Genomic DNA, 24,293 nt, shown 5'->3' with positions numbered 1-24,293 from the left:
CGGGCCGTAGTTTGCCCATGGCTGCTCTAGACTCTCCCCCCTTTGGACTCTATGCCTATCTCAGGAATGCTGGCAGGTCACATCCTGTCAGGCTCTCTGTGCTTACGAAGAATGCAGAATTGGATGTCTTATCAGGGTCTCCAGAGGCAACATAGTCTCCATGAGAACAGACATGTGAGTGGTCAGACTGAATTTAGTCAGCAGAGGGGAGGGGAGAAAGGGAGCAAAAATAAGATTCACTAAGTGAGTATTAAGTCCTAGGTACTGAAAGGTGCTTTATCTATGTTATTTAATCCTCATGACAAATTGAGTGCACCATGTAGTATTTCACAGTTGTAGAAAGTCTCCAAATGTTTGTAAATGACTTCAAAGTTTCTACTCTCTCTACTCTAAACTGTGTACCTGAAATTTAGAGAAATTGTTTACATTTGACGCTTTTTTTTGGTTGTTTTAACAACTGTGTATGGCTTGTATCTCATCTCCAAGAATATATATAGTGTATTTGTTACAAAGTTTTCGCCTAATACTAAGCAATACCAATTAACAAAATCCTAATTAATAGATAACTACATTGTGGGTGGTATATCTCAAAAGGGACACTTTCTCTTAGTTAATATTTCACATCTGAAAATGCAGTTCTAAATGAGGATGTTAACTACTCCCTTAAAAAGTACTCAAATACTTCAGTGCAAACAAATCTTGCACATAATATATAAAAATCCTCTGTTGCATCTGGAATCTGATAAATATTTATTATCAATGCTGTTTGCTTTTAATCGGTTCAGGATATCATTTCTCCAGCTTCTCAGTAGTTAAATAAAAATGGCATTTACATTACAATATTGCTTGCCAACAATCTCATTTTCTGGTTTAGTCAGCAGTCCTTCATGCTTGATTAGTCTTTAATTATACAAATACCTACATATTAAAAAAAGTTTTCTTTTTTCCATACTTTGAGCATGTAATTATTTTCTCTTGCATTCAATAACCTTTAATTTTAGGATTAAGCAACTGATTCCTTTTAGTATGGATGGATCTTTTCAAGTGTTAAAGCAAATTTGGTTATTGTAGTATGAGAAAAATTAACTTTGGGAAACCTTTCATCAATGCATTTGGTAGTACTCTGATCAGCCGTTACAGAAAGCACCAGGTATCCGAAAAATAAAACTTTATTCTCCTATTTTTTTTCTATTTCTCTCTGTCTCTTTGGTCTAAGAATGTGATAATTTAAGCAATTAAAGCCTGCAATATACCTATTTTCCCATTTCCATAAATTGGGGCTGAGAGCAGATGCTTTACATTAAAAATATTTCAATACAAAGGCTGTTTATAGTTTTGGTAGGAAACTCCACAAACTATGAACATTTATAATTTTTCTATAATAAATCCACAGAATGTTCAAATGTTAGGAGCATTTTATTGAGTGAGATAATGTTTCTCTCAACATTCCAGCCTAACCTGAGGCCAAATAGCAATGAGACTTAGAAGTGGTACCTTGCTTTTCAAAACTAACAGTGGAGACGGGGAAATCCTTCATATACAGTCTGACACAGTGTCAGACGCTTATTCCTTTTTCGAGGCCCGGTGCACAAAATTCGTGCACTGGGGGTGGGGGGTCCCTCAGCCCGGGATGCCCTCTCACGGTCCGGGACCCCTCGCTCCTTACCGCCCGCCTGCTTGCTGCTCCCTACCGCTCAGCTCTCTGCTCCTTAGTGTTGCCGAGAAGGCTCCCCCCACCGCCACTGCACTCACCAGCCGTTAGCCTGGCTTCTGGCTGAGCGGCGCTCCTCTTGTGGGAGAGCACTGACCACCAGGGGGCAGCTCCTACATTGATCATCTGCCCCCTGGTGGTCAGTTCATAGTGACCAGTCATTCCACCGTTCGGTCGACTTGCATATTAGGGTTTTATTATATAGGATTAGTTTCCTTCTCCATCCTTGGCTACTAAGTCTAGAAAAAACAACAACACCCATTTCCTTGTGGGAGTCATCTGAAGGAGCAAACTAATTTGAGAACATCACAGCATGCAGTTAGCCACATTTATTATGTAGCATGTTCTAGGTTCTGTGTTAGGTTTGAAGGACATAGAGATGAGTGACTCACCATGCACTAAACCAAGCCTAGGTTTTTAATGAAGTTTTTCACCCTCTTGTGTTGTCCCTGTTTCCTGTGAATTCCTTTTACTCTCCAGTTTATTTTGTTTATTGATCATCTGCCCCCTGGTGGTACTAACAGTGGAGACGGGGAAATCCTTCATATACAGTCTGACACAGTAGGGTTTTATTATATAGGATTAGTTTCCTTCTCCATCCTTGGCTACTAAGTCTAGAAAAAACAACAACACCCATTTCCTTGTGGGAGTCATCTGAAGGAGCAAACTAATGTGAGAACATCACAGCATGCAATTAGCCACATTTATTATGTAGCATGTTCTAGGTTCTATGTTAGGTTTGAAGGACATAGAGGTGAGTGACTCACCATGCACTAAACCAAGCCTAGGTTTTTAATGAAGTTTTTCACCCTCTTGTGTTGTCCCTGTTTCCTGTGAATTCCTTTTACTCTCCAGTTTATTTTGTTTTTTGATTTCAGACAAAGGCATTCCTTAAACATCTATTCCTTCTTTGATGTTATTTTTTATATAAGAATAAGGCAGTGACCTGATTATGTTGTTGGAGACCCCAAATATCAATAAATGAGTCTTTCCTCTCTGATTAGCTGGGGAGTTTTTTCAGAGAAGAATCCCACAACTACCTAGGGGTGGGGTGTGGTGGTGAGGTCGGGAGGTAGGAGGATGCTTGCTTACTTGAATGCCTGTATATATAATCTGAGTGTCCCAATGAGGGCAGGCCTCAGGATGTAAAGTTTCCCTCCATGCCACGGTCATTAGGAAGGAGTTCTCCCCAGCATATAGCTATACCTGATGTCTCCAGGTGTAGAGTTTCTCAATTTCTCATGTACACGGCTGCTGGAGAGAGAGCTGAGGGTCTAACTATTCATTATGCTGTCACTAACCTATCCCCTACTTTCAGCAACATGCCTTCCCCTTCTCATTTTCCATAGCAGCTGGTGTCTCCTACCCCCACGATTTTTGGGGTTCCAATGTTGCCTTGCTTCTCATTGTGTCCCTCTTTCTGGCCCTTGGTATTTAGTTTTTTCAGCTTGGTTAATTCCTCCACCTGCTTTTCCAAATGTTTGTTGACATTACTTGTCTGCTGTTGTCTTGTCTCTACTTAAAAAAAATTTTCTCTTAATGTCATTTTAGTGGTGTTTTAGGAGGGTGTAGAAATAAGCACACTTATTCAATCTATCTTATTGAATAAAAAGTCCTCCCATTTTTTTCTTTTTGAGAATTGAAAATACATTTCCTAATTTTAGTTTTATATTACCTTCTCCACTCTTTAATTCCTCAGATATTAACAATCATTTTCTGTTATTTAATCTTTCAGTTGAAAACCCTCACGTCTTAAATAGAGTGAACCAATTAACCATTTTTGTGTGTGTATTGCCCCTGAGCCTTAACTAACCTATCTTGAACTAATAAATTGTTTATAATTCTTTAGAGCAGGAGTTCTTAAATCTGTTGATCATCAAAATCTTTGGCTTTACCCTAGGGATTCTGATTTTGTAGTTCTTGGCTTGAATAAGGGGAATCTATATTATGAAAGAATCCCCAGGTGACTAAAACGTTTTCTTTAATTTTTTCTTATGGAAAATAGTAAACACATATAAAAGAAGACACAATACTATAATGAACTCCCATGGACCCATCACTCAGCTTCAGTAATTGTCAACTCATAGTGAATCTCCTTTCATCGGTACCCCATTCAACCCACCCCATTCATATTATTTTTCCCCTCCCATAGATGTCATTTTAGAAAAATTCCAGACATCTGATCATTTTATTTGTATTTCAGTAATACTCTTAAAAAATACTTCAATGATACTCTTAAAAAAAACAACTACATACCATTATTGCTCCTAATATTATAGTCCCTTAATATCATCAGATATCTAGTCAGTGGTCATATTTCCAATTGTCTTATAAATTTCATACTCTTTTTTTTAATTTCAGAGAGGAAGGGTGAGGGAGAGAGAGATAGAAACATCAATGATGAGAGAGAATCATTGATCGGCTGCCTCCTGCACACCCCACACTGGGGATCGAACCCACAACCCAAGCATGTGCCCTGACTGGGAATCGAACCGTGATCTCCTGTTTCATAGGTCGATGCTCAACCACAGAGTCACAGTGGTTGGGCCATACTCTTTCTTTTTTACAGTTGGCTTGAATTGTAATCTAAATAAGGTCCACATAATGAGATTGGGTACCAGGCCTTGGGTCTATAGGTTGAAATCCCTCAGCCCTTCTTCTCCTTTGTCTCCTTCTCCCTTTCTCTCTCTGTATCTTATAATTTATTTGTTGGAGAAATCTCCCATGTTTAATGTGTGGCCATCCTGGTAATCATGACTGCTCTGAAGCACCCCTGGGCCCACCTAAGAGAGAGGCTGGAGCTCCCACCTTGTTTATAAAACCTTGGTCCCCTTCCCCTCATGTCACCTGCAAACCTTTTAATAACATTGCATTTTTGACTCTTGTTCATCCTGAGATTTAAAAACATCATTAGTTCTACTCGTGTGTGTGTGTGTGTGTGTGTGTGTGTGTGTATGTGTGTGTGTGTGTGTGAGAGAGAGAGAGAGAGAGGGAGAGAGAGAGATCTTTCCTTCTCATTACTGAACATCATTTTTTTTTGTGAGGGAATCTCTCCATTCTAAATTATAATTCTGCTAGCATGGTGTTGGTCACCTCAGCCAGGTTCCTAGAAATATTCCTGTCAGGTTTTACCAAATGATTTGGAAGAAGGGGATGTCTCCTGTTGCCCTTCATCCAAGGATTTTCTTGTCTCAAGTAGGATCACATTTTGAAAAATGATTAGTTAGGTTGTCCAGTAGAGAGAATACAATATATTTATAATAATCACTATTTCCATCTTTTCAGTATATTAAGAGGAAATGCAAATGCAAATGCCTTAGTGTTTGTGATGTTTAGTGAAGTGAAATCAGGTGGGGACAGTTTGCATAAGTGCTGGAGGTGGCACAGTGAGCATGAAAAGTTACCCACATAATTTACCGCCCAAACCAGAACAGTTTTGAGAGTGAAATGAGTGCTATTAGTAACTACACTGGGCAGCAGACATAAACAGAGACGGCCCAGTTGAAAGGGCGTGTGCGGGACGGGGCTCAAATCCCAGGTGCACCCCTGACAAGCTGTGGGCCTCCGGTGGGTACCAGCTTCTCCGAGCCTGGGTTTCCTACCTCCTGTAGGTGATGTCAAGGCCTAAGTAGGAAACACATACACAATGACTAGCACAATGCCTGGCACATGTTAAACGCTCAACAGTATTTTTATCTTTTAAACTGGATCATCATTTTCTACCGGGAGAGTCTATATGCGTTTCTCCAGTTACCAGCGGGGTCCGGCAGCCAGAGCACGTCAGGTGAGAGTCTCCAGTATCCAATGGTGGGGTCAGAGGTGCCCCCACGGTGAGAGAGCCACTGCTATTTCCCTTGGGCCTACCTACTTTGTAGCACGTTTATGTTTTTGAAAAATATGATTTAACTCACAGGTGAATCAGATCTACACTCTGTTAAGAAGGCTTGCTCCTCTCTCTATTATATTCTGAATGTCAAGAACCACCAAATGTGTTGAAATGGTGGGGGAAAAGGAAAAAGGAGGTTAGTTAGAACATGATGGTTCTTATTTTGATGTACAGTTGACGTACATTTCTTCCTAAATGAAAGAAGCGGATTTAAAGCAGTCTAAATCAAGTCTGCATTTCCTAAAGGCCATTGAGAAGATAGTGTAAAGAACAATGGGGCTAAAACAATTTCCGAGGAATCATCTATATATATGTAAAAGAGTAATATGCAAATCGATGGAATGGCGGAACAACCAGAACGACCGCTCGACCAATTGCTATGAGGCACACTGACCACCTCTCGGTCTCTCCTCCTGGCCGGAAGGCTTTGATCCCCTGATGGCGAACAGGGAACTGCAGATGGATGGTGGCGGCTACTGGCGGCCAAGGAAGATGGCCCTGATCACAGACCAGGCCTAGGGACTGTACCTGTGCATGAATTTCATGCACTGGGCCTCTAGTAGTCATATAAGATCTATTTATTTATAGTCCTTACTATGTGCCAGGAATTGTTCTAAATGTAAAAATAAATAGGTGACATTTCTCTTATTAGTAATTATCTTTATCAAGTAATTTTGCAAATAAATTTAAGATGGCCCGATAACAGGCACTTACATGTTTGTGAAATGAGTAGCTGTTCAATGAGAAAACATCATTTACAACAATTATTGATAGTCCTGGGATACACAGAGGTGTGAGACATAGTTTCTGTCCTTATGGGGCTTATAATTCAAATAAGATAACAAACTTGTTCATGTTAACTATGAAAAAAGGCTCAAATTGTACATGCTAAGTGCCCAATCAGAAAACAGAGAAATTACTGAGGACTGGGCAAGTGTGGGCACTTTGTGGAAGGAGTAGGAAGTGAAGGAAGTGATGCAGGACCAGTGGTGAGGAGAGCAGGCACTTGTGGCTGTGGGCATAGCAACAGCAGAGCCAGTGGGCTGCACAGGGACATTAGGCACCGTCAGAGGCTGAGTACAGTGCAGGGAGGTGGGAGGCAGGGTGGAGAGTAAGGCCAGGTTAAAGGTCAAAAAAGGACTTGAGCATGAGGGTGATGTGAAAATGTTATTTAAACACACACACACACACACACACACATATATGTGTGTATATATATATGTATGTATATATATGTATGTATATATACACATTCCTAGAGGTCAACGTGGATTTCAGCAATGGCAATTAAGTCTATATGATATCTCCAATATATATATCCACTTTTATTGATTTCAGAGAGGAATGGAGAGAGTGAGAAGGATAGAAACATCAATGATGAGAGAGAATCATTGATTGGCTGACTCCTGCATGCCGCCTACTGGGTGGATATCAAACCCGCAACCCAGGTGTGTATCCTGACTGGGAATCGAATGGTGACCTCCTGGTTCATAAATTGATGCTCAATCACTGAGCCACACCAGCTGGGATGAACATCTTTTAGGAAGATTAGCTTGGCAGTAGTGTGCAAAATGGATTGGATTAGGGAGAAACAAAGTGGGAAGAGTAAGTCAGGGAGGATGGTCCTAGCTCTGCCCTGGGCCGGGGCCAAGTGGGAGAACTGAGGAAAGTTCTAGGCACCTTGCATGTGGAGCTCCGATAGCCCAAGGCTTTTCTGGCCAGGGTCCATGCACCTGGCTGCTGACTTGCAACTCTCAAGGGACAGAGCTTTTTCCCTTGATAAATCTTCTAGGGACCTCAATCAGTTTAGGGCCCTGTGCTTCCTTCCTCCTATTTTCTCTCTCCTCCTTTCTTTCTCTTTAGAATTATCTACTCATTTTGTGGGACTACATTGTTGGCTTTTAATATATTATTTAATTTCTCAATTTAATAGGTTAAACTAGCAATTTCATGTGACTTTTCAGATTGGGGATAAAAGCGTCCATCTGGTCCAGGGTGTGTGTGTGTGTGTGTGTGTGTGTGTGTGTGTGTGTGTGTAGGGGTAGTGATGGCATTACTGTTTTGTTTCTCTTTGCTTGTCTTTAAAATATGTTTTTATTGATTTCAGAAAAAGGAGGAAGAGAGAGAGAAACATTGAAGAGAAAGGAACATCAATTCACTGCCTCCTACTGGGGATCGAGCCTGCACCCCAGGCATGTGCCCCTGACCAGGAATTGAGCTGGCGACCTCCTGGTGCTTGGGACAATGCTCAACCAACTGAGCCACAGCAGCAGGGCCTGTTTTGGTTGTTTTTGACTGTTTGGTACAGTGTTCAGTTTTTAGGAGCTCATCATCACAATTAATACGTTGGGACACTGACAAATTTGCTTCCTGAGCTGTTATATGTCTAAGAGTTCCTGCCTCTGCCTTCCTAAATAGCTGTCTTTCAAGGCAGTGTTTTTCAAATATTTCTTACTATGCTACATAGTAAGAAATATATTTTACAATAAAAGCCAACACATACATATATACAAAAACAGTTACAAATATTTCTGTCTATATGTAGATGTATACCTTTCTCTCTCTATATAAAACAGAAGCTTTAAGAAAAAAATGCATAGCCTTACTTTTTAATTTTTTAAAAAAAATTCTGGTTAAAACAACTAAACTAATATAATAACCACTCACAAAATAGTCCATAGAAAGGTCCAGAAGGTATTGACTGTTGAGTGCCAAGGCACTTGGTTTTCTGTGACTGCCTACGTCCCTCACAAAACGTACCATGTTCATTCCTGATGAGATAGAGAGAGGACGGGGGCCTTTCAGATTGGGGGTAAAAGAGCACATCTAGTCCAGGAATAAATATGTGAAATTTGGGCAACAGCTCATCTGACCAAAAAGAAAAGTCTTAGTGCCACAGAGTCATCCGATGACTATTGATGAGGCCTCCTCCCCCGATCCTTCCCAATCCCCTGGTTTAGGGTGATTCCCCATCAGGGAGGCTGATCTAGTTCCTCAATAAAGCAGAACTGGTTGGAGAAAAGTCCTACGTTGCTCCTAAATTTTACCTTTCGAGAATTCCCAATTGAATGTCTAGACAGGGGGCATTTTAGGGCCCTTTCTTTATGTCCCTAATGAGGAGATGTGTTTTATAAACTGAATCAGTCATGATGAATCACAGCTCAGTGTCAAGGTTGTACTTGGAAAAGAATCTGGACTCCCATTTGTTTCTTTAAAAAAAAATAGTGTCCTTCACCCATCTTACCCCAAACACGTGGTATGGTATAAAGTGGTGCTTATTTAAACGTTAGGATAGATACCAGGACCATACCTCCCTGGGAACTCCTCACTGCAGCTTAGGATTTTGCCCCCCTGTGTGACACTCCAGGTTATTTCAATCCATGCCCCAGCTGTAGAGTCATTTTGGCAAGGAGATTTTTCTAAAGGTTTTTTTCTCATTGCTTAGAGCCAAAGGTTTTGTCCTCTGACCTTTTGATTCTCGTTCTGCATCTGTAATCAATGTCAGGTCACCGTGAGCAAAACTAAAAGGAAGTTAAGTGGGGGAAAAAAACCCCCAAAGCAAAACGCCCTACAAGCACAAAGCCCCCAGCCTGCCCAGCCAAGTTTTAGAAGCTCACCATTTTGAAATAGTACGGTCGCTTGGAGAAGAGACTATTTCCTCCCCCCACCCCATTTGTTTGGTGCCTGATTTGTTTCTAGTTGCAGCGGGGAGGTCAGAGCAAGCCAAGAAAATGAATGGAGCCAGCCTCCTGCCAGGCTGCCTGGAGCGGGCGGGTGTTACGGATCAGCTAAAGCCAGCTCCCTTTCCCGGGCCAGGCCGATGTAACTCACTGGAGTGGCAAATTACATCAGACCTACAGCTGTAACCCGACATTATGATTAATTTGATCAGTAATTTCTCCTGTTTTTCATTTTAATCGGTGTGACTATTCTGCTGTGGCAGGTCTTTCAGATCTAATTAAGATAAATATCCCAGTAAAAGACTTGGCAGACTTTCCGAGTCAAATCCAGGCATCAAGTGTGAAGACCTGCAGCCCCAGTCAATCACCCGGGGGGAGGGCTGGCGCTGCTCTCCGCAATCAGCCCCTCACACTTAAGCAAATTCATAATCTCCGGCACTGTTTAGTCATTCTCTCAAAACATGTCCCGGGCAGAAAAGGAAAGCCCCAGACAATGTCCTTCCACCCCCCATGCTCATACTCCGCTGATCTGCCCAGACTACATGGACAGCCCTATAAGTGGACACTTGACAGAATCCCTGAGTTGGTGTTTCTAAAAAAGATTCTAAGTAAATTCGTGCATATGTATATCTCCAATAAACAAATATGTGTACACTCAAATATGGAACACAGATACTTATAACTATGAAGATTTAAAGTCCACATGCACATATATAGCCTGCCTCTTTAATGCAAGCACACAGCCATCCACTGGTTTGATTGGCGTCGACAGGGTTTAAGAGTTTATTTTCCCAGTTTGTTTTCTTTTAGGTCAACCAGGCATGTATTTATGAATCCCAGTGGCTAATATTTGTACACGTTCTGTTAGGTTTCGGTTCTTTGAGGATGAAGGCGTTAATGAGATTTTTGTCCTAAAGCCATCTAATCAGCAGGACCTGCCTGTCCAATCTGGTGCCTGCAGACTTTGGGCAAGTGTGAAGGATTTGCCTGGGTTGCCGGGTCTACATGCCCACTCACAGGAAATACGGAACCACCAGGAACTTAAAAAGAAGACTTTTTTTTTCACTTTATGAAGAAAACATTACAATGATGGCACAGTTCCCAATAACCATAAAGCAAATTCCCCCTTATAATAGGAAGGGCCATTTTGGAAAACAAACATGTGACTGGAGTACAGATGCTTAACGTCATTTTGTACACACCTCCCACACCCCTGACTAAGAGGGTAAAGAATGTCTACAAACCACACTACAGGGTCTTTCGCCAGGTAAGCGGAACCATGTTCTGACTGTGATGGCCTCTACATTTGGAGGATGATTCTGCTACTCTTTTGGCTTTTGCTCCTGAAAAAGACTGTTGACATGATGGTGTAAAGGAGTCCCTGGTCACCTGCTGAGGCAGACAGACTCAAATGCACTTTTATTGCTAAAGGAAAGGTGGTGGGAATATACTAGTAGGTAAGGTGTGGTCTTCACAGTCCTAGAGCTAGGCAATCTTGGGTCTGAAAATTGGAATGAGAGCTTGGACTTCTCACAGAGATCCTGTCAGCCATCTCAGCTCTACTTTAGTTGGTGGTTGCAGACCACTTTAATCTCTTTGTGCTTGAGTTTCAATTTGGTAGAAATGGCTTCAACAAAACTAATATATTTACTAAAGAAAAAGAAGCCAGGGCACATGATTTTTTTAAAAGATAGAAATCCAACAATAAAAAAAAGAACTAAACTAGAAAGAGGCAGATTAGTGCAGTGGACAAGGTTTTATGTCAGATAGATCTTGGTTTGAATCTTATAGGTCCTTACCCCTAATTTCCTCATCTATAAAATGGAGCTCACAGAAGGATTATCAAAGATTCATTGAGTAGAGGTGGGCAATGGACCAGCAGCGTCAGCATTACCTAGGAGCTGGTTATTGAAGCAGAATCTGGGGTGGGCCCTTCACCCCAGAACTACTGAATCAGAATCTACATCTACCAAGGTCCCAAGGAGATTCGCCTGCAAATAAAGCTTGAAAAGCCCTAGTATAGTTTAGATGAGGCAACATTTAGCAGCAGTTGGACCTCGAATAAGCTCTCAATCAGTAGCAGCTGTTCTTGTTTGGAGAGGATGTTAAAGAGTCGAAAAGGATTATTTCTCAATCACCAGGTTTGAGCCCTGGCCAGTGTGCTCAGTGGTTAGAGGTCAGCCCTCACACCTAAGGGTCATGGGTTCGATTCCTGGTCAAGGGTATGTACCTGGCTTGTAGGTTTGATCCTCAGCCCATTATAAGAGACAACCAATTGATGTGCCTCTCTCACATCAATGTCTCTCTCTCTCTCTCTCTCTCTCTTTCTCTTTCTCTCCTCCCTACCTTCCACTCTCTCTAAAACTCAATGGAAAAAATATATCTTTGGGTGAGGATTAACAACAACAACAACAACAACAACAAATCACCAAGTTTGAGTTTTTCTGTAAGTATTGGCTAGTAACCCAACTTCAGGGTCTGGGAGAGGCTTGAATGAGTGACAAAGTACAGACATGGTTGTTCTTAGTCACTGATGGGCTGTGAATCTGGGGGTGGAGTAAGGTTGTAGTAACACTGGCTCATTCTTTTTAGAAATCAAGACCTAGTTTTATTATATTGCAGCAGTAAAGTTAGCACCAACTCATGCAACCAACACTTTGGGTAAAAAACATTTTGTTTAAATAAGAGGTAGGAATCTGCTAGTTTAGAAATGAATAATTGGAGGCCTACTTGCAGGACCATAGGTATTTGTTCTTAACCCTGGCCCCACACTGGAATTGCCTGAGGAGCTTAAAAAATACCAATGCCCAGCTCTGGCTCAGTTGGTTGGAGAGTTGTCCCATATACCGGAAAGGTTGTGAGTTCAAATCCCAATCAGGGCACATACTTAGGTTTCAGGTTTGATCCTCAGTCAGGGCCCATATGTGAGGCAACCGATGGGTGTTTCTCTCTCACATTGATGTTTCTCTCTCTTTCCCTTCCTCTCTCTTTGAAAATCAATAAAAACATATCCTCAGGTGAGGATTACAAAAGAATGCTGATGCCCAGACTGCATCCCACTCAGATTCAATCAGAATCTTTGGGTGGGACTCAGGCATTAGTATTTTTTTAAAAAAAAACTGTTCAGATGATCCCAACGTGCAGCAACACTGATACCACAATCAATAAAAACATATCCTCAGGTGAGGATTACAAAAAAATGCTGATGCCCATACTGCATCCCATTCAGATTCAATCCGAATCTTTGGGTGGGACCCAGGAATTAGTATTTTTTTTTTTAAAAAAAACTGTTCAGATGATCCCAATGTGCAGTAACACTGATACCACGGCCATTGTGTTTGGAAATTTTCTCTTGAAAAAGAAAGCAAAGGATTGAACAAAATACAGAGGTAGGAGCGCGGGCATGGCCTCAGCTGTTTGGAGATGGTGTGGCTTGGGTGAGTCAAGAAGAGGGAGGAAGGTCAGGCAAGGTGGTGAGATGGTACCGAGGCCCAGAGAATACTTAATTATCTGGTAGGAAGATACATACTCTAATACTTAAGGAGTCTCACTGGCAATGAAAATATTACGCAGATTGTGCCTTGAAGATGCTTAAAATGGTTTCAATGTGATTGTTACATTCAGGGAGCTTGGAGAATATCCTATCTTTGCTTAAAGCCTTTAACAACTTTCTGCCTTGTCCAGGTTGGGTCCACGACCATCTGGCTTTAGCCTTAGGTTGATCAAACTCCTCCCATGCAGTGCAGACGACTGAAGGTGGCAACTCCTCTAAGGAATGTTAAATTTTAAAACCTTAGATAGGAGCGCAAGATAATTTTCCCTCTGATTTAAAAGGTAGAAGTTTCCGACCCAACCGGACTCAGGAGAGCTTTCCTTGGGGGAAGTGAGAGGGTTCCCCTGACATCTCCTCTCTGAACCCATTCGTGTTGCTTTGTTCTCTTTAAGTACCACGTTTGCAGCCTCACAAGGCAAGGACGGAGAGCTCGGCTCTGGGAAGAACAGCCGGCCTCTGCCAGGAGATGGAGTCCAGCTGAGAAAAGGAGATCCCTAACTTGACTTCTTCTTATGACAATTAAATATCTTCTGGTGTAGAAAACTAAGGGGTAGTGCCAGGCGGATCCCCGTCAGATGACAGTTCAGACAAAATGTGTCGGCTGGAAAGGTGGCATCGATCGGAAGCCCACCTGGGCATTTAGGCGCAGACCACCAGTTCCCAGAAGAAGCTGATCACATACATGTGCAGAGTGCTCCCTCCACTACTGTGTTCATCTGTGGCCTCTCGGGCATCCCCACCAGGTGGCCGCGGATGCAGAATTGCCTTTTCAGGTCAACCACCACTCCAAGGAGCACCTGAACCTTTGCCATGGGTTCCTCTTACGCATGAAAAGAAGAGATTCTGGCATTGGTATTCTCAACATGGGGCCTTTCTCTGTCTTAACTCTGCACTCACAGGACCCAGTATTCATGTGTAAAGCCAGAATACCCAATTTAATCTCCATAGTGGAGGATGAAAGAGAAGGGAAACACAGGGCCTGAGGGTCTTTTTAAAAATAAAACAAAATAAAATTAAATAAAATTAAATAAAACAAAACAAAAAAGTAGAAAAAAGAACCAGGATGGGAGCAATGCCCCACAGACATAGAGTTTGACAGCCTGGTACTGAGGACTTAGTCCTGATTGTCACACAGATTTCAGGCTGATTTGACCTGTTGTTTGGAATCCAAACCTTGTTAAACACAGGGATGGAGCCCTGGCTGGGATTGCTAAATGGTTAGAGTGTTGGCCTGTGCACCAGAGAGCTGGGGATGGCACACACCTGGGTTGCAGGTTCAATCCCTGCAGGAGGATGTGTCTCTCTCACATTCATGTTTCTTTCTCTCTCTCCTCCCTCCCCACTCCATTCCATTCTCTCTAAAAATCAATGGGAAAAAATATCCTCACTCCTCAGGTGAGGATTAAAAAAACAAACAACAAAAACAAACACACACAGGGGTAGAGAATGAGGTTCCAGGGTACTGAGGAATCTTCTGGAAATTACTAGGTCAAAAGACAAAAGGGTGGAGGTAAGGTGAGTTGAGGGCATGCCGTCTCTCACTTCTCTTGATTCCATGGGTTTGGGGCTAGGTGGTCCAGTGGTGCCCTCTCTCTTCTCCATGCCCTAGCGGGGCTGGTGTGTGAACAGGAGAAATAATGGGCAGTGAAGAAGAGGGAAGGGAGTCACCATGTGAAGGACAAGGTCTCTAAGACCTCAGCTGCCACGAAAGGCAATCCAGCCAGATCTTCCCTTGTTGTTCTGGCTAAGTGATGTTGCTCATTGCCAAATGTAAGGACCATTTTTGCTTTTGGCTTTCCCTGCTCTTGCTGTGATTTTGAGTTTTTCCTTCCCTTCTTTCCCCATCTTTCTATACTTTCTTTCTCTTTTCTCTAGTCGATTGGAGTGGGTCTATGGACTTTCATATAATACTAGAGGCCCAATGCATGAAGATTCATGCAAGAATGGGCCTTCCTTCCCCTGGCTGCTGGCACTATCTTGACTCCAGCCAGAGCTGCCTTTCCCCCTTCCCACACTGTCCAGAGGCCTGGAGTGGCTGGAGCGGTGCGGAATGCCTGCATTGTCGACGACACAAGCATGCGCCCTGCCCCCAGCCGCTCAGCGCCTGTGTATGCAAATCAACCCACCATCTTTGTTGGGTTAATTTGCATACTCACTCCTGATTGGCTGATGGGTGTCACGAAGGAATGGTCAATTTGCATCTTTCTCTTTTTTAGTGTAGATTCTAGGTAAGGAAAAGCAGTTATGTTAGTTGTGTGGATGCTACAATAATTAGAGAAGGAGGCTTTAATGCAATGGTTCCTGAAAGATTTTCTATGGTATTTTAATTAGTGTTATATGGAGAAAAGAAAAGGTTCAGTGGTTACATAAATTTGGGAATTCCTTGATTAAATCATTTTAACTAGATATCTCTACTGCAGGATGTCTTTTAGCTTTGCATATTCTAATGTTTACTGAGAAATAGCTAGCAGTGTCAGTGTGTAGTATCTATCATCTATCTGTCTGTCTATATCTATCTATCTATTCTATCTATCATCTATCTATCTATCTAATCACCTACCATTTATCTACCTATCATCTATCTATCTATCTATCTATCTATCTATCTATCTACCTACCTACCTACCTACCTACCTACCATGGATTCTGTTTTCAATCAAATATTTTTTGAACTTGTATTTTGTGGAAGACACTTGAGAAATACTGTGTTAGAAAATGCTAGATGCCAAATAAGGAAAGAAGAATATATATTTCACTGACAACCCAAATGAACATTGTAGAGGCAGAAAAATATACTGTATCAGCATGAAAGGGTTTTCGGGTTGAGAACCAGAATTTTGTTAGACAACCGAGACATCCCGCCATCCTTGAACAACTTGGTTGAGAACCAAACTGATCATGATGAGAGATGTGCAATAACTGAGGTTTGACTGTATTGTGTATAGTTCTTTCTTTTCATGCAATTCTAATGACCTCATTTGAGCTATTTCATAAATAGAATGTGGAGCTGGAAAGGACTTCAGATCATCTAATATGAACTTTTTGTGTAATAACTGACACAAAGGAGTCCCAGAGATTAGGTCATCAAGACTGGGATTACCAAGATTCTTCCTGTTTACCCATACACTAAAAACCACAACTTTGGGAATTTAGAAGAAAAAGATAATTTATTTGTAATAATATTGGTGGAGAAACCAAGATTCTGTGGGTTGAAGTGAAAATTCTTTAAGATTATGCTCACATGGCTACAATTCTCTTTCTTCCTGCTGCCTACACCCCATCCCAGGCCTTTGTGCAGCTTGCCCTGTGCTGCGTGTCCCCCTCCTCAGAAATCCTCCTACCCTTTCTGACACGATATTATAAAACAGATAGATGTGTAATTGTTAGCTTCATTCAGTTATCTGTTTATCTCAGATTCCTCTTTAGATTATAGTGTCTAGAGCAGTGATGGCGAACCTATGACACTCATTTTTTTGGTTGATTTTTCTTTGTTAAATGGCATTTAAATATATAAATTAAATACCAAAAATATAAGTCTTTGTTTTACTATGGTTGCAAATATCAAAAAATTTCTATATGTGACACGGCACCAGAGTTAAGTTAGGGTTTTTCAAAATGCTGACACGCCTAGCTCAAAAGGTTCGCTATCACTGGTCTAGAGTCAAGGAAGGAAAAAAAGGCAGGCAGGATTCTGATATCCTGCTATCTATCAGGAATGGAATTAGATACTCTCACTTAAGTCATCTCATTTAATCCCTCCTCCACCCTCCCACCAATGAGGAAACTGAGGCTCAGAAGGATGGGCTGACCTCGCCCAAGTGCCCAGCAGAGCCAGCATCCGAGTCCAAGTCCGTCTGTTTCTAAAGACCACCTTGTCAGTTCTGCAAACCTTCCCCGGGCCACAGTGCACATCACAGATGCTTGATGATTGCAGATAAGGATAAAAGCACTATCTCTCCAACCTGGATAATATTCACTTGCAAGTCTATACTTCGGGAGTCAGTTTAAAAGCCCATGGATAATTTACCCCAAACCTGTAGGAAATGAATTGAGGTTACAATGTGAGGAATAGCACTTGATCATGAAAGCACAAGAATACTGTATAAAGTGAGAGAAATACTGCCTAGGTTTTGCTCATTCAGAGTGAAGTGCTAGCCAGCACATTTGGGGTATCTCAACTTGCCACTATAACCTGCAGCTATGCACATGGAGGCAAAACTGTTCCAGGAGCATTCTGAACTGGACTTTGGCATTCGTTTATCAGCCACATTCAACAGACAGTGATGGGACTGGAGAGTGTGTGTGGCGCAGGCTCGCTGCTGAGCTCGCTGCAGACAGGCCATGGATCTGACCCCGGTCATGATCAGAGTGGGGCTGTTTTCCTGGAGAAGTTCTAACTTGCCATGTTCAAATGCTGTAAGAATATTTCCACCTCCATTGAGTCTGGCACCCTTTCCATCTATCAGTACTTGATGTGAGCTTCCATAGTCAATGGTGTGAACATGCTGCCTGCTTTGTTAAACCCCTTTCTACACGATTTGACTACTACAGAGCAGCACCCAGGAACGGGAAATCTAGACAATGACAAAGAAGCACCGGAGTATATAAAGTATATTCTTGGTAAACTAATTTCCCCCCTGCCACTCTCAAAGCAATATAAACTTTGTTGTTCCTCCTGGATCTCAAATGCTTGCAATAAATTCTTTGAAATGTCAGTAATGTGAACTGAGGGTTGTTGTTTTTTAAAGGAGATTTTCTTTCTTTCATAAAAGAAAAAATTGTCCCTTGCAGACAATGTGGATAAGTATGTTTTGTTTATTTTATTCTGTGCTGAATATGGTTGGGTAAAGGGACGCCCACTTCCCACCCGACCTCTTCCTGAATGAGTGAATAATAAATTAAGTGCTCAATTTGCTGGATGGTAGTATAAACAGAAATAAATTCATACTCTTTCATAGCTGTGGTATAATCAACAGTTGCATAGCAAACTTATAGCATGAAAAGCATTTTCATCAGTATGTTATATTTAATCTTCACAATAACTCTCTGGGTTTGGATGGATTTTCTCATCCATAATCATAAAGTGTTCTTTGGTTTTATAGCCCAAGAGAGGCCTTACTCAGTCTGTGTGGACTCTTCCAGTTTTTAAAAGTTTCTGAGGGTCTGGATTGTTCTGGGAGAATGTTATCTACAGCCATCATTTTCACCAAACATACTCAATTTCATAAAACCATAAATTAATTCAGTGAAAAATTTCAGCCAAAAGAAGTTACTTGATTGTCCTAACATTTCAATTCAATAAAAATGATTGGTTTATTAGACTTGTGCAATACACAACTAAGGAGGATGGATTTCTACCCCACCTCCCTGCCCCATCTAGTATCCAACATGTACTCATGTTTTTCTACTGCACCAAATTTAGTGTCATTTTCAAGTTAAACTAGACAGTGAAATCCAAGGTCTGACTGAAATTTACAGCGCACAGAATGCCACTGACCTTGGAGAGTATTTACTAACTAAACCATTGACACAGCTGGAAGCCAAGCTGGAAGGGACTAGGTTGAAGTGAATGAGGCACTCATCTGGGGCACAGAATTTAAGGGTGTGCCCCAAAACACAGTAATCAAGATGAATAACATCTAATTCAATATTTGTAAAAAAAAATAAAAATGAATGCAAAAGTTCATGATCAACAGAATAAGTATTACTGATTTTTCTTTTTGCCTCAGGCTCAAATATGGCACACTACTGTTACTAATCCTAAAGTTGACATTTAGTTCACCCTGGATTTTGGCATTCATTGTTGGTTTTTAAAAATATTGTATTAAAATATTATCGATTTTATTGATTACTACATGTTGGGGTGCACCTTGAGTTTTGCATCTGAGATGAGTGCCTCACTCGCCTTGGTCTAGGCTGGGAGAATTCTACACAGTGATTCAGCCCTGCGTAGGCACGGAGATGTCTGAGTTCTATTAGCATTTACAATGACCACAAAAGGGTTATATGAATATGCCTGCAAATGGTAGCAGAATATGTCACCCCAAAGTGTTTCACTGCAGCATGAGGATTTTTTTTTTGAGCTGAAGGCAATTGAGAAAAGCAGATACAAGAAAAGTTCTCCATTACCCTCTTATTTACCTAAAAGCAGGACATAAATTTGTAAAGGTGTCCCCCTTACCCTCTATATAAGGAAGGACATAAATTAATTACTGGAGACAATTCTGGGTTCTTATCAGCCCAGAAATGGCACCAAAAGAATTTGTAAAACAAATCTTTTAAAACTAGCCCTTATCTACTATTAGTTTCCCCATATATTTTCATTCCCACAAAAAGCTCATAGTCTTTTTCCTTTGTCTTGTCACTTCTCTAAAAATGTGTTGTTCTTTTGTTAAGATGCTATGTCAGCCAAAGTTCTAACCGCCCCTTTTGAGTTACTCATTACTAAATACTCCCATGTGTGCATGTGATGCACGTGTTAATAAACTCCTGTTTGTTTTTCTCTTGTTAAGGTCTTTTCTTAGTCTAATTTATGGAGCTCCAGTCTCAGAACCTGGAACCTAGAACCTTTTCTCCCCTTGCACTGGCATACGTCACCCAACTGTTTTAGGGGTTTGTAACATAAAACTCCAAATAGAATGGAAGAAGTTCCAAAAATATTTAATTTTACCCCTTCCTTTTATAGATGACAAAAGTTCAAAGCTTTGACTAATATTATGTTAAATTGATTAAGACAAACTGCTGGGGAGAGAAAGAGTTGGCCCAGGATACTGAGTCTTTTCTATAAGAAGGAGCCATGTTTGGAGACCATTTGCTTTAAAAAGGATGAAAGTCATGTAAGTCTAGGTCTAACTATTTAACAAGGGTTTGGGCTCTTGGTTTAAAAAAAATGAGCATGTGCCACTCTCTGTATCACTCATCCACTTTGGAAATGAGTCCTAAAGTTTGCCAGTGAGAAAACAACCCAAACGAGAAGATCAGGAAGGAGGCTGTGCCACTGCATAACAGAGGCGGAATTGGGATGCAGTTTACTCTTGGATGCCTGAGTGGTAACAAGACCTGTACATTAGCAAATGTACATCGTCAGGGACAATTTTACGCCCTCTTGAGCAACTTCACTGCTGAGAAGGTGACCATGCTCCTCATTCCTCAGACAAGCACAGATAGCTTTCTCTCTCCTAGCTGCTTCCACTGAGCACTCCCTCCCTCTGTTATTTATTAAAATGTGCAATACACCAAGAAAGGGAAAGATTATCCCGTTTCCTGCCGTGCAAGACGGTGTGCAGATGGCCAAGGTTAAATGCAGCATTTGGTTTCTTAAGCTTCTTTAATGGGTAAGTGGAAAAGCAATCTGGGACCAGAGCTTGCAGCAGTGACTCTCTGAGGATTAAAACTTGACTTTAATTTGGACTCCATGGCTAAGATTAAATCTGTTTCTGCTATCATTATCCCACTTATGTCTGTCCCCACTCTGTTTCCACTCTGCCACCCAGCTGAGTGGGAAGAAATTAACATGACCTTGAAGAAAACTCACAGAATCGTTAAGACCTCGGGTTTTCAAGAGCCAATAAAATTCTAGAGGCCTGCTAACATTTAGATCATAGATTCATAGGTCTGAAAAGGAGTTTAAAACTCATATAGCCCACACATTTAACAGATGAGGAAAACAAAGTCCAGAGAACCAAGGTGACCTGTTCAAACTTGTTAGCTAGTTGGAAGCAGGTCAGAACTAGAATGAGGCCTCAAGCCCTCAAGCTCCCCATTCCCATGGTACCATGACTAGGCTCCAACCATGTCCACTTCATCTCCAGATCACTTAGGAAGGAACACGCACACATCAGGGCTTTTACACAATGTTTGGAATTTTCCTTGTGCAAACGAAAACACCCAAGGAACAGTCTGAAGAAGAGCCATCTCAAACGTCATAGAAAGGAGATATTTATTTCACCATTCTTATGCTTATGTGGTCTTTATTCAGATCAAAATTATATATTGAAATTAAAAATTTCCATGTTTTTTTTTCTATCCAGGAAAGATTAGGCCATATTTCTTCCCCAAAAGTTAGTTCCTTCCATTTATGTTTCTGATCTGTGTGTAACCAACACACTCAAGTTTCAAATTCTGGCACAGCCTACACTGATAAACTACAGCAAAAAATAGGAGTATGGATTTATAACCATCCTGGAACCAAAGGTTCAATTCAGCTCACAGATGCATTTTGTTTGTCTTATACTGTTTTCAAAATTTGACTTTGAGTTTTATACCCAAGTTATGCTTACTACCTGGCCCCTGAAAATCTTTGTGTTTATGATCTATGCTTGGAGAACTTCTTTCCAAACATAGGTAGGGTAGGCAGGTATTGAGTCTCAATGCAGAACATAAAGACAAACCTCCACTCTGGACCATTAGTCCTCCTATAACCCTGCGGATTAAACGTAGTTAATGAAGTCAGTCCCCTATCTGGTCCTCTGTGAAGTGAGAATACTTTAAACTTATATCTGTCTTGAAACAACAACCTGGTTTTGTAAATGCGAGTTATTGCATGGAATTGAGCTAAAGAGTGAAAAAAATTATACTGCAATATCATGGGAAACCCTGATGAGAACTATTTGGAGAATTTTAGATTTAAGTTTAGAGTAACCTGCCAGTGCTGCTCTTTTTTTCATCTCAAATGACCTCATTTAAATATACCTATACAAGCCACTTCCACTGATTTTTTTTTCTGAAGACATCTGTATAGTCCCAGAAATAATTGTTATCTTTCAAAGTTCTTTTAAACAAAAAACCCGAATTACTGGTTTTTCCTGACAATCTAACTTGCACAGTTCTAAATTAATACCTCTGAGACAGATTTTGAATAATGTAAAAAGGTAAAGCCCACATGAAAATAAAAAAATTAAATAGAATTTAAGCTGTCATATATGAATTTAGTTTGCCTTTATTCCTTTAATAATCTTCAAACAAAAACACTTTATTCTACTTCAAAAATATCATTACCTTTGCAGTTTCTTTTAAATAGTTTTCTTCTTAAAAAGTTCAAATATTCCATGTTCCACAAAACATATTTCAAAAACAATATTTCAAAATCATGGAATTCTCCATTTCCTTTACACATGCCTATAGTAAAGGAAAAAAACTCCTTTTATTCCTATTGATATAGATTTATTCAAAATTAGTTTTTTATCTACTTGGTAATACTTTTACAAGTTTTTACCAAATCACTTTTTTTGGTTGTTATCCATTAGATCTACAGAAGAAGTTGGAGTACTATCGTACCAGTGTATTTATTAAGTTTGTAAGTTAAAACTCCAACAGTAAAAAATTAGAACATTACCTCAGAGTTATAGAGAAAGAATTGAGGCTCTGAGCCTTCATTTGTTGCAGAAACAAAACAAAACAGCCCCTGGATTTCCATGGCAAACCGTAAAGAGAACTTTTGGAAATTATCCTAATACAACTTATTTTCATGAGGCTGAGTGGTTACCTCTTCTAAAGTCTCATCAACAGTCATTGAAATGGATTGTCTGCATTCGGCTTTAACTGGCTGATGGAGATGCATAAGCTGTAAGTGTTCAGGAAGGCTGGTGTCCGCAGACCTCAGCTGCAGGGACTCCTGGATGATACACAATGACTAAAGTCAGAGCTGAGTGCTCTCCTCCCTCAGACTGGGGCAGGTTTTTTCTTTGGTAATTGCACTTATTTTGATGACTTGGAAAGAGGAAGTGTTTAATTACATGGTGCACGGATACATCTAATTTAACTGCTCTCAAAAAGTATTAAGCTCATTCTGTGGGATAATAGAGTTGAATTCCAAATGCAGAAAACATTAGGATTATTGTAATCATGCATCTTGTAAATCTGACTATGTCTACTGTTTCCGTAGCTGTCAAGTGTACAGTAAAGACTTTTAAAACTCATTTCGGTCCTATGTCAAAAGTAGTACGTTGTCTCATACTTGTGATATTTAAAAAAATAACAACTTCAAACCCGTCTCAGGAAAATGTCCAAATTGAAAGTAGCTATGACCCAAGTGCCAGGGAAAATACAATTATTCATCTCACCCAAATGTTTTCATTTCCAGGAAAACTTTGGGCCACCACTGAGAATCCAAGTTCATATGAAAAATGTTGGTTCTAAAATAACAAACATAGCAAATGAAGTTGGTTCTAAAAGGCTAAGTCTCTAATTTACTTGCCTTTCTGCCTGTGTACCAATTTCTTGTGACTTTTGTATACTTTCCTATTTGGGCCCTAAGAATGCAATGGCTATTGCCATCCTAGGGTAGGAGGACCGCATGCCCCACCATCAGGCGTGGGGGGGGGGGGGGGGTGTTTCCTCTGAAATGAATGCATAGGCTGCCCACTCTGCCAGACTTTGTCACTGCACTACAAATGTACTAAGTCATCTGAAATCTCACGCAGAAAAACATCATTATGAAAGTCTAAAACCGAGCTATTAATTTCTGGATCTGATGTGTTGATATCACAGTCACTATGTTTTGAAGCTAATTATTTTAAAGGCCTCTACGTTAAGAAAGGTTTTCTGAACTCTAAAGTTAAATATTCCTGAGTGCTCCGATCCATTGCTCCTCAATGATAGTAGGTTAAAGATGAACATTCACGATTAGCCTGAAGTATCTTGGTTGCCCTCAAGCTTCACAGTAATAATACAGAAGCCTTATTACTTTTTAAAATAACCGTTATAATGCATACTCGTGAGGCTCTCGGCATGAATCTAGAGTACTTGTTAGTCAAGGGAGTGATGGTTGGAATCTGGGACATAAGACTGGGGCTAAATTTCTTTACCCTCCTAACCCCAGAGAGTCTTTAGAAAAATAGAAACAAAAGAGCACAAAGTACTTAAGGTAAGACACTGTCGTATTCATAATATAGAGAAATAACCACCATGCCTCATGGACAGGAGATACAGTTCTCCGCGGGGCTACAAAACGGTGCTAGTAATAATTTTAATTGGATGCTATCTTTGCTGCCTTCAAAAAGTATCATAAAGTGGAATTATTACAGGCTACAAATGCACTTACAGTGCCGGCCTCTCACCGGAGGAGGCAGATAACATTTATCCTTGGGAGGGTAACATCAACGGGGTTCTATCTGTTCCCTTCACATGCATCCCCAGTTGCCTGCTATGTGCTTCCCCTGCCTCTGTCTAAAGAGATCAATTTGAATTAGACGCTGCAGAACTGGACGCTAAGTTTTGCTGGCCTCTGCGTTGGGGGAGGGCACAGCCCCATGGAAAGGGCCTGCGTGGCCCTGGGCCGGGCGGAGGGCATACCTGCAGAGGGTTGGGTGGCGTGAGCTGCGACGGAAGGCCATGTCCTGGAGATGGGCTGAGTTTCTGAGGGGGGCTTGCATTCTGCTGAGTTGGAGACGGTTGGTTCTGGTTCTGGTTCTGGTTCTGGGGGTGAGGGTGGGATTGAGGCTGCGGGGGCTGCGATGGCGGAGC

General features: G+C 41.0%; 1 protein-coding gene across 1 annotated transcript in view; it reads right to left on the bottom strand.

The window, feature by feature from the left end:
- The window catches only part of POU6F2 (POU class 6 homeobox 2), a gene marked incomplete at its 5' end in the record, with an annotated part of 116,201 nt that extends 91,911 nt beyond the window's left edge, over positions 1-24,290 (bottom strand). Inside the window, one exon of the mRNA XM_014547164.1 lies at positions 24,123-24,290. Coding sequence (XP_014402650.1) covers positions 24,123-24,290 — 168 coding nt within the window. The remainder of the gene's footprint in view (positions 1-24,122) is intronic.
- Positions 24,291-24,293: the final 3 nt, after the last annotated feature.

This window comes from Myotis brandtii, unplaced genomic scaffold (assembly GCF_000412655.1).
Source record: "Myotis brandtii unplaced genomic scaffold, ASM41265v1 scaffold465, whole genome shotgun sequence".
Classification (NCBI taxonomy): Eukaryota; Metazoa; Chordata; class Mammalia; order Chiroptera; family Vespertilionidae; genus Myotis; species Myotis brandtii.
This window is presented reverse-complemented; position numbering and strand designations above follow the sequence as displayed.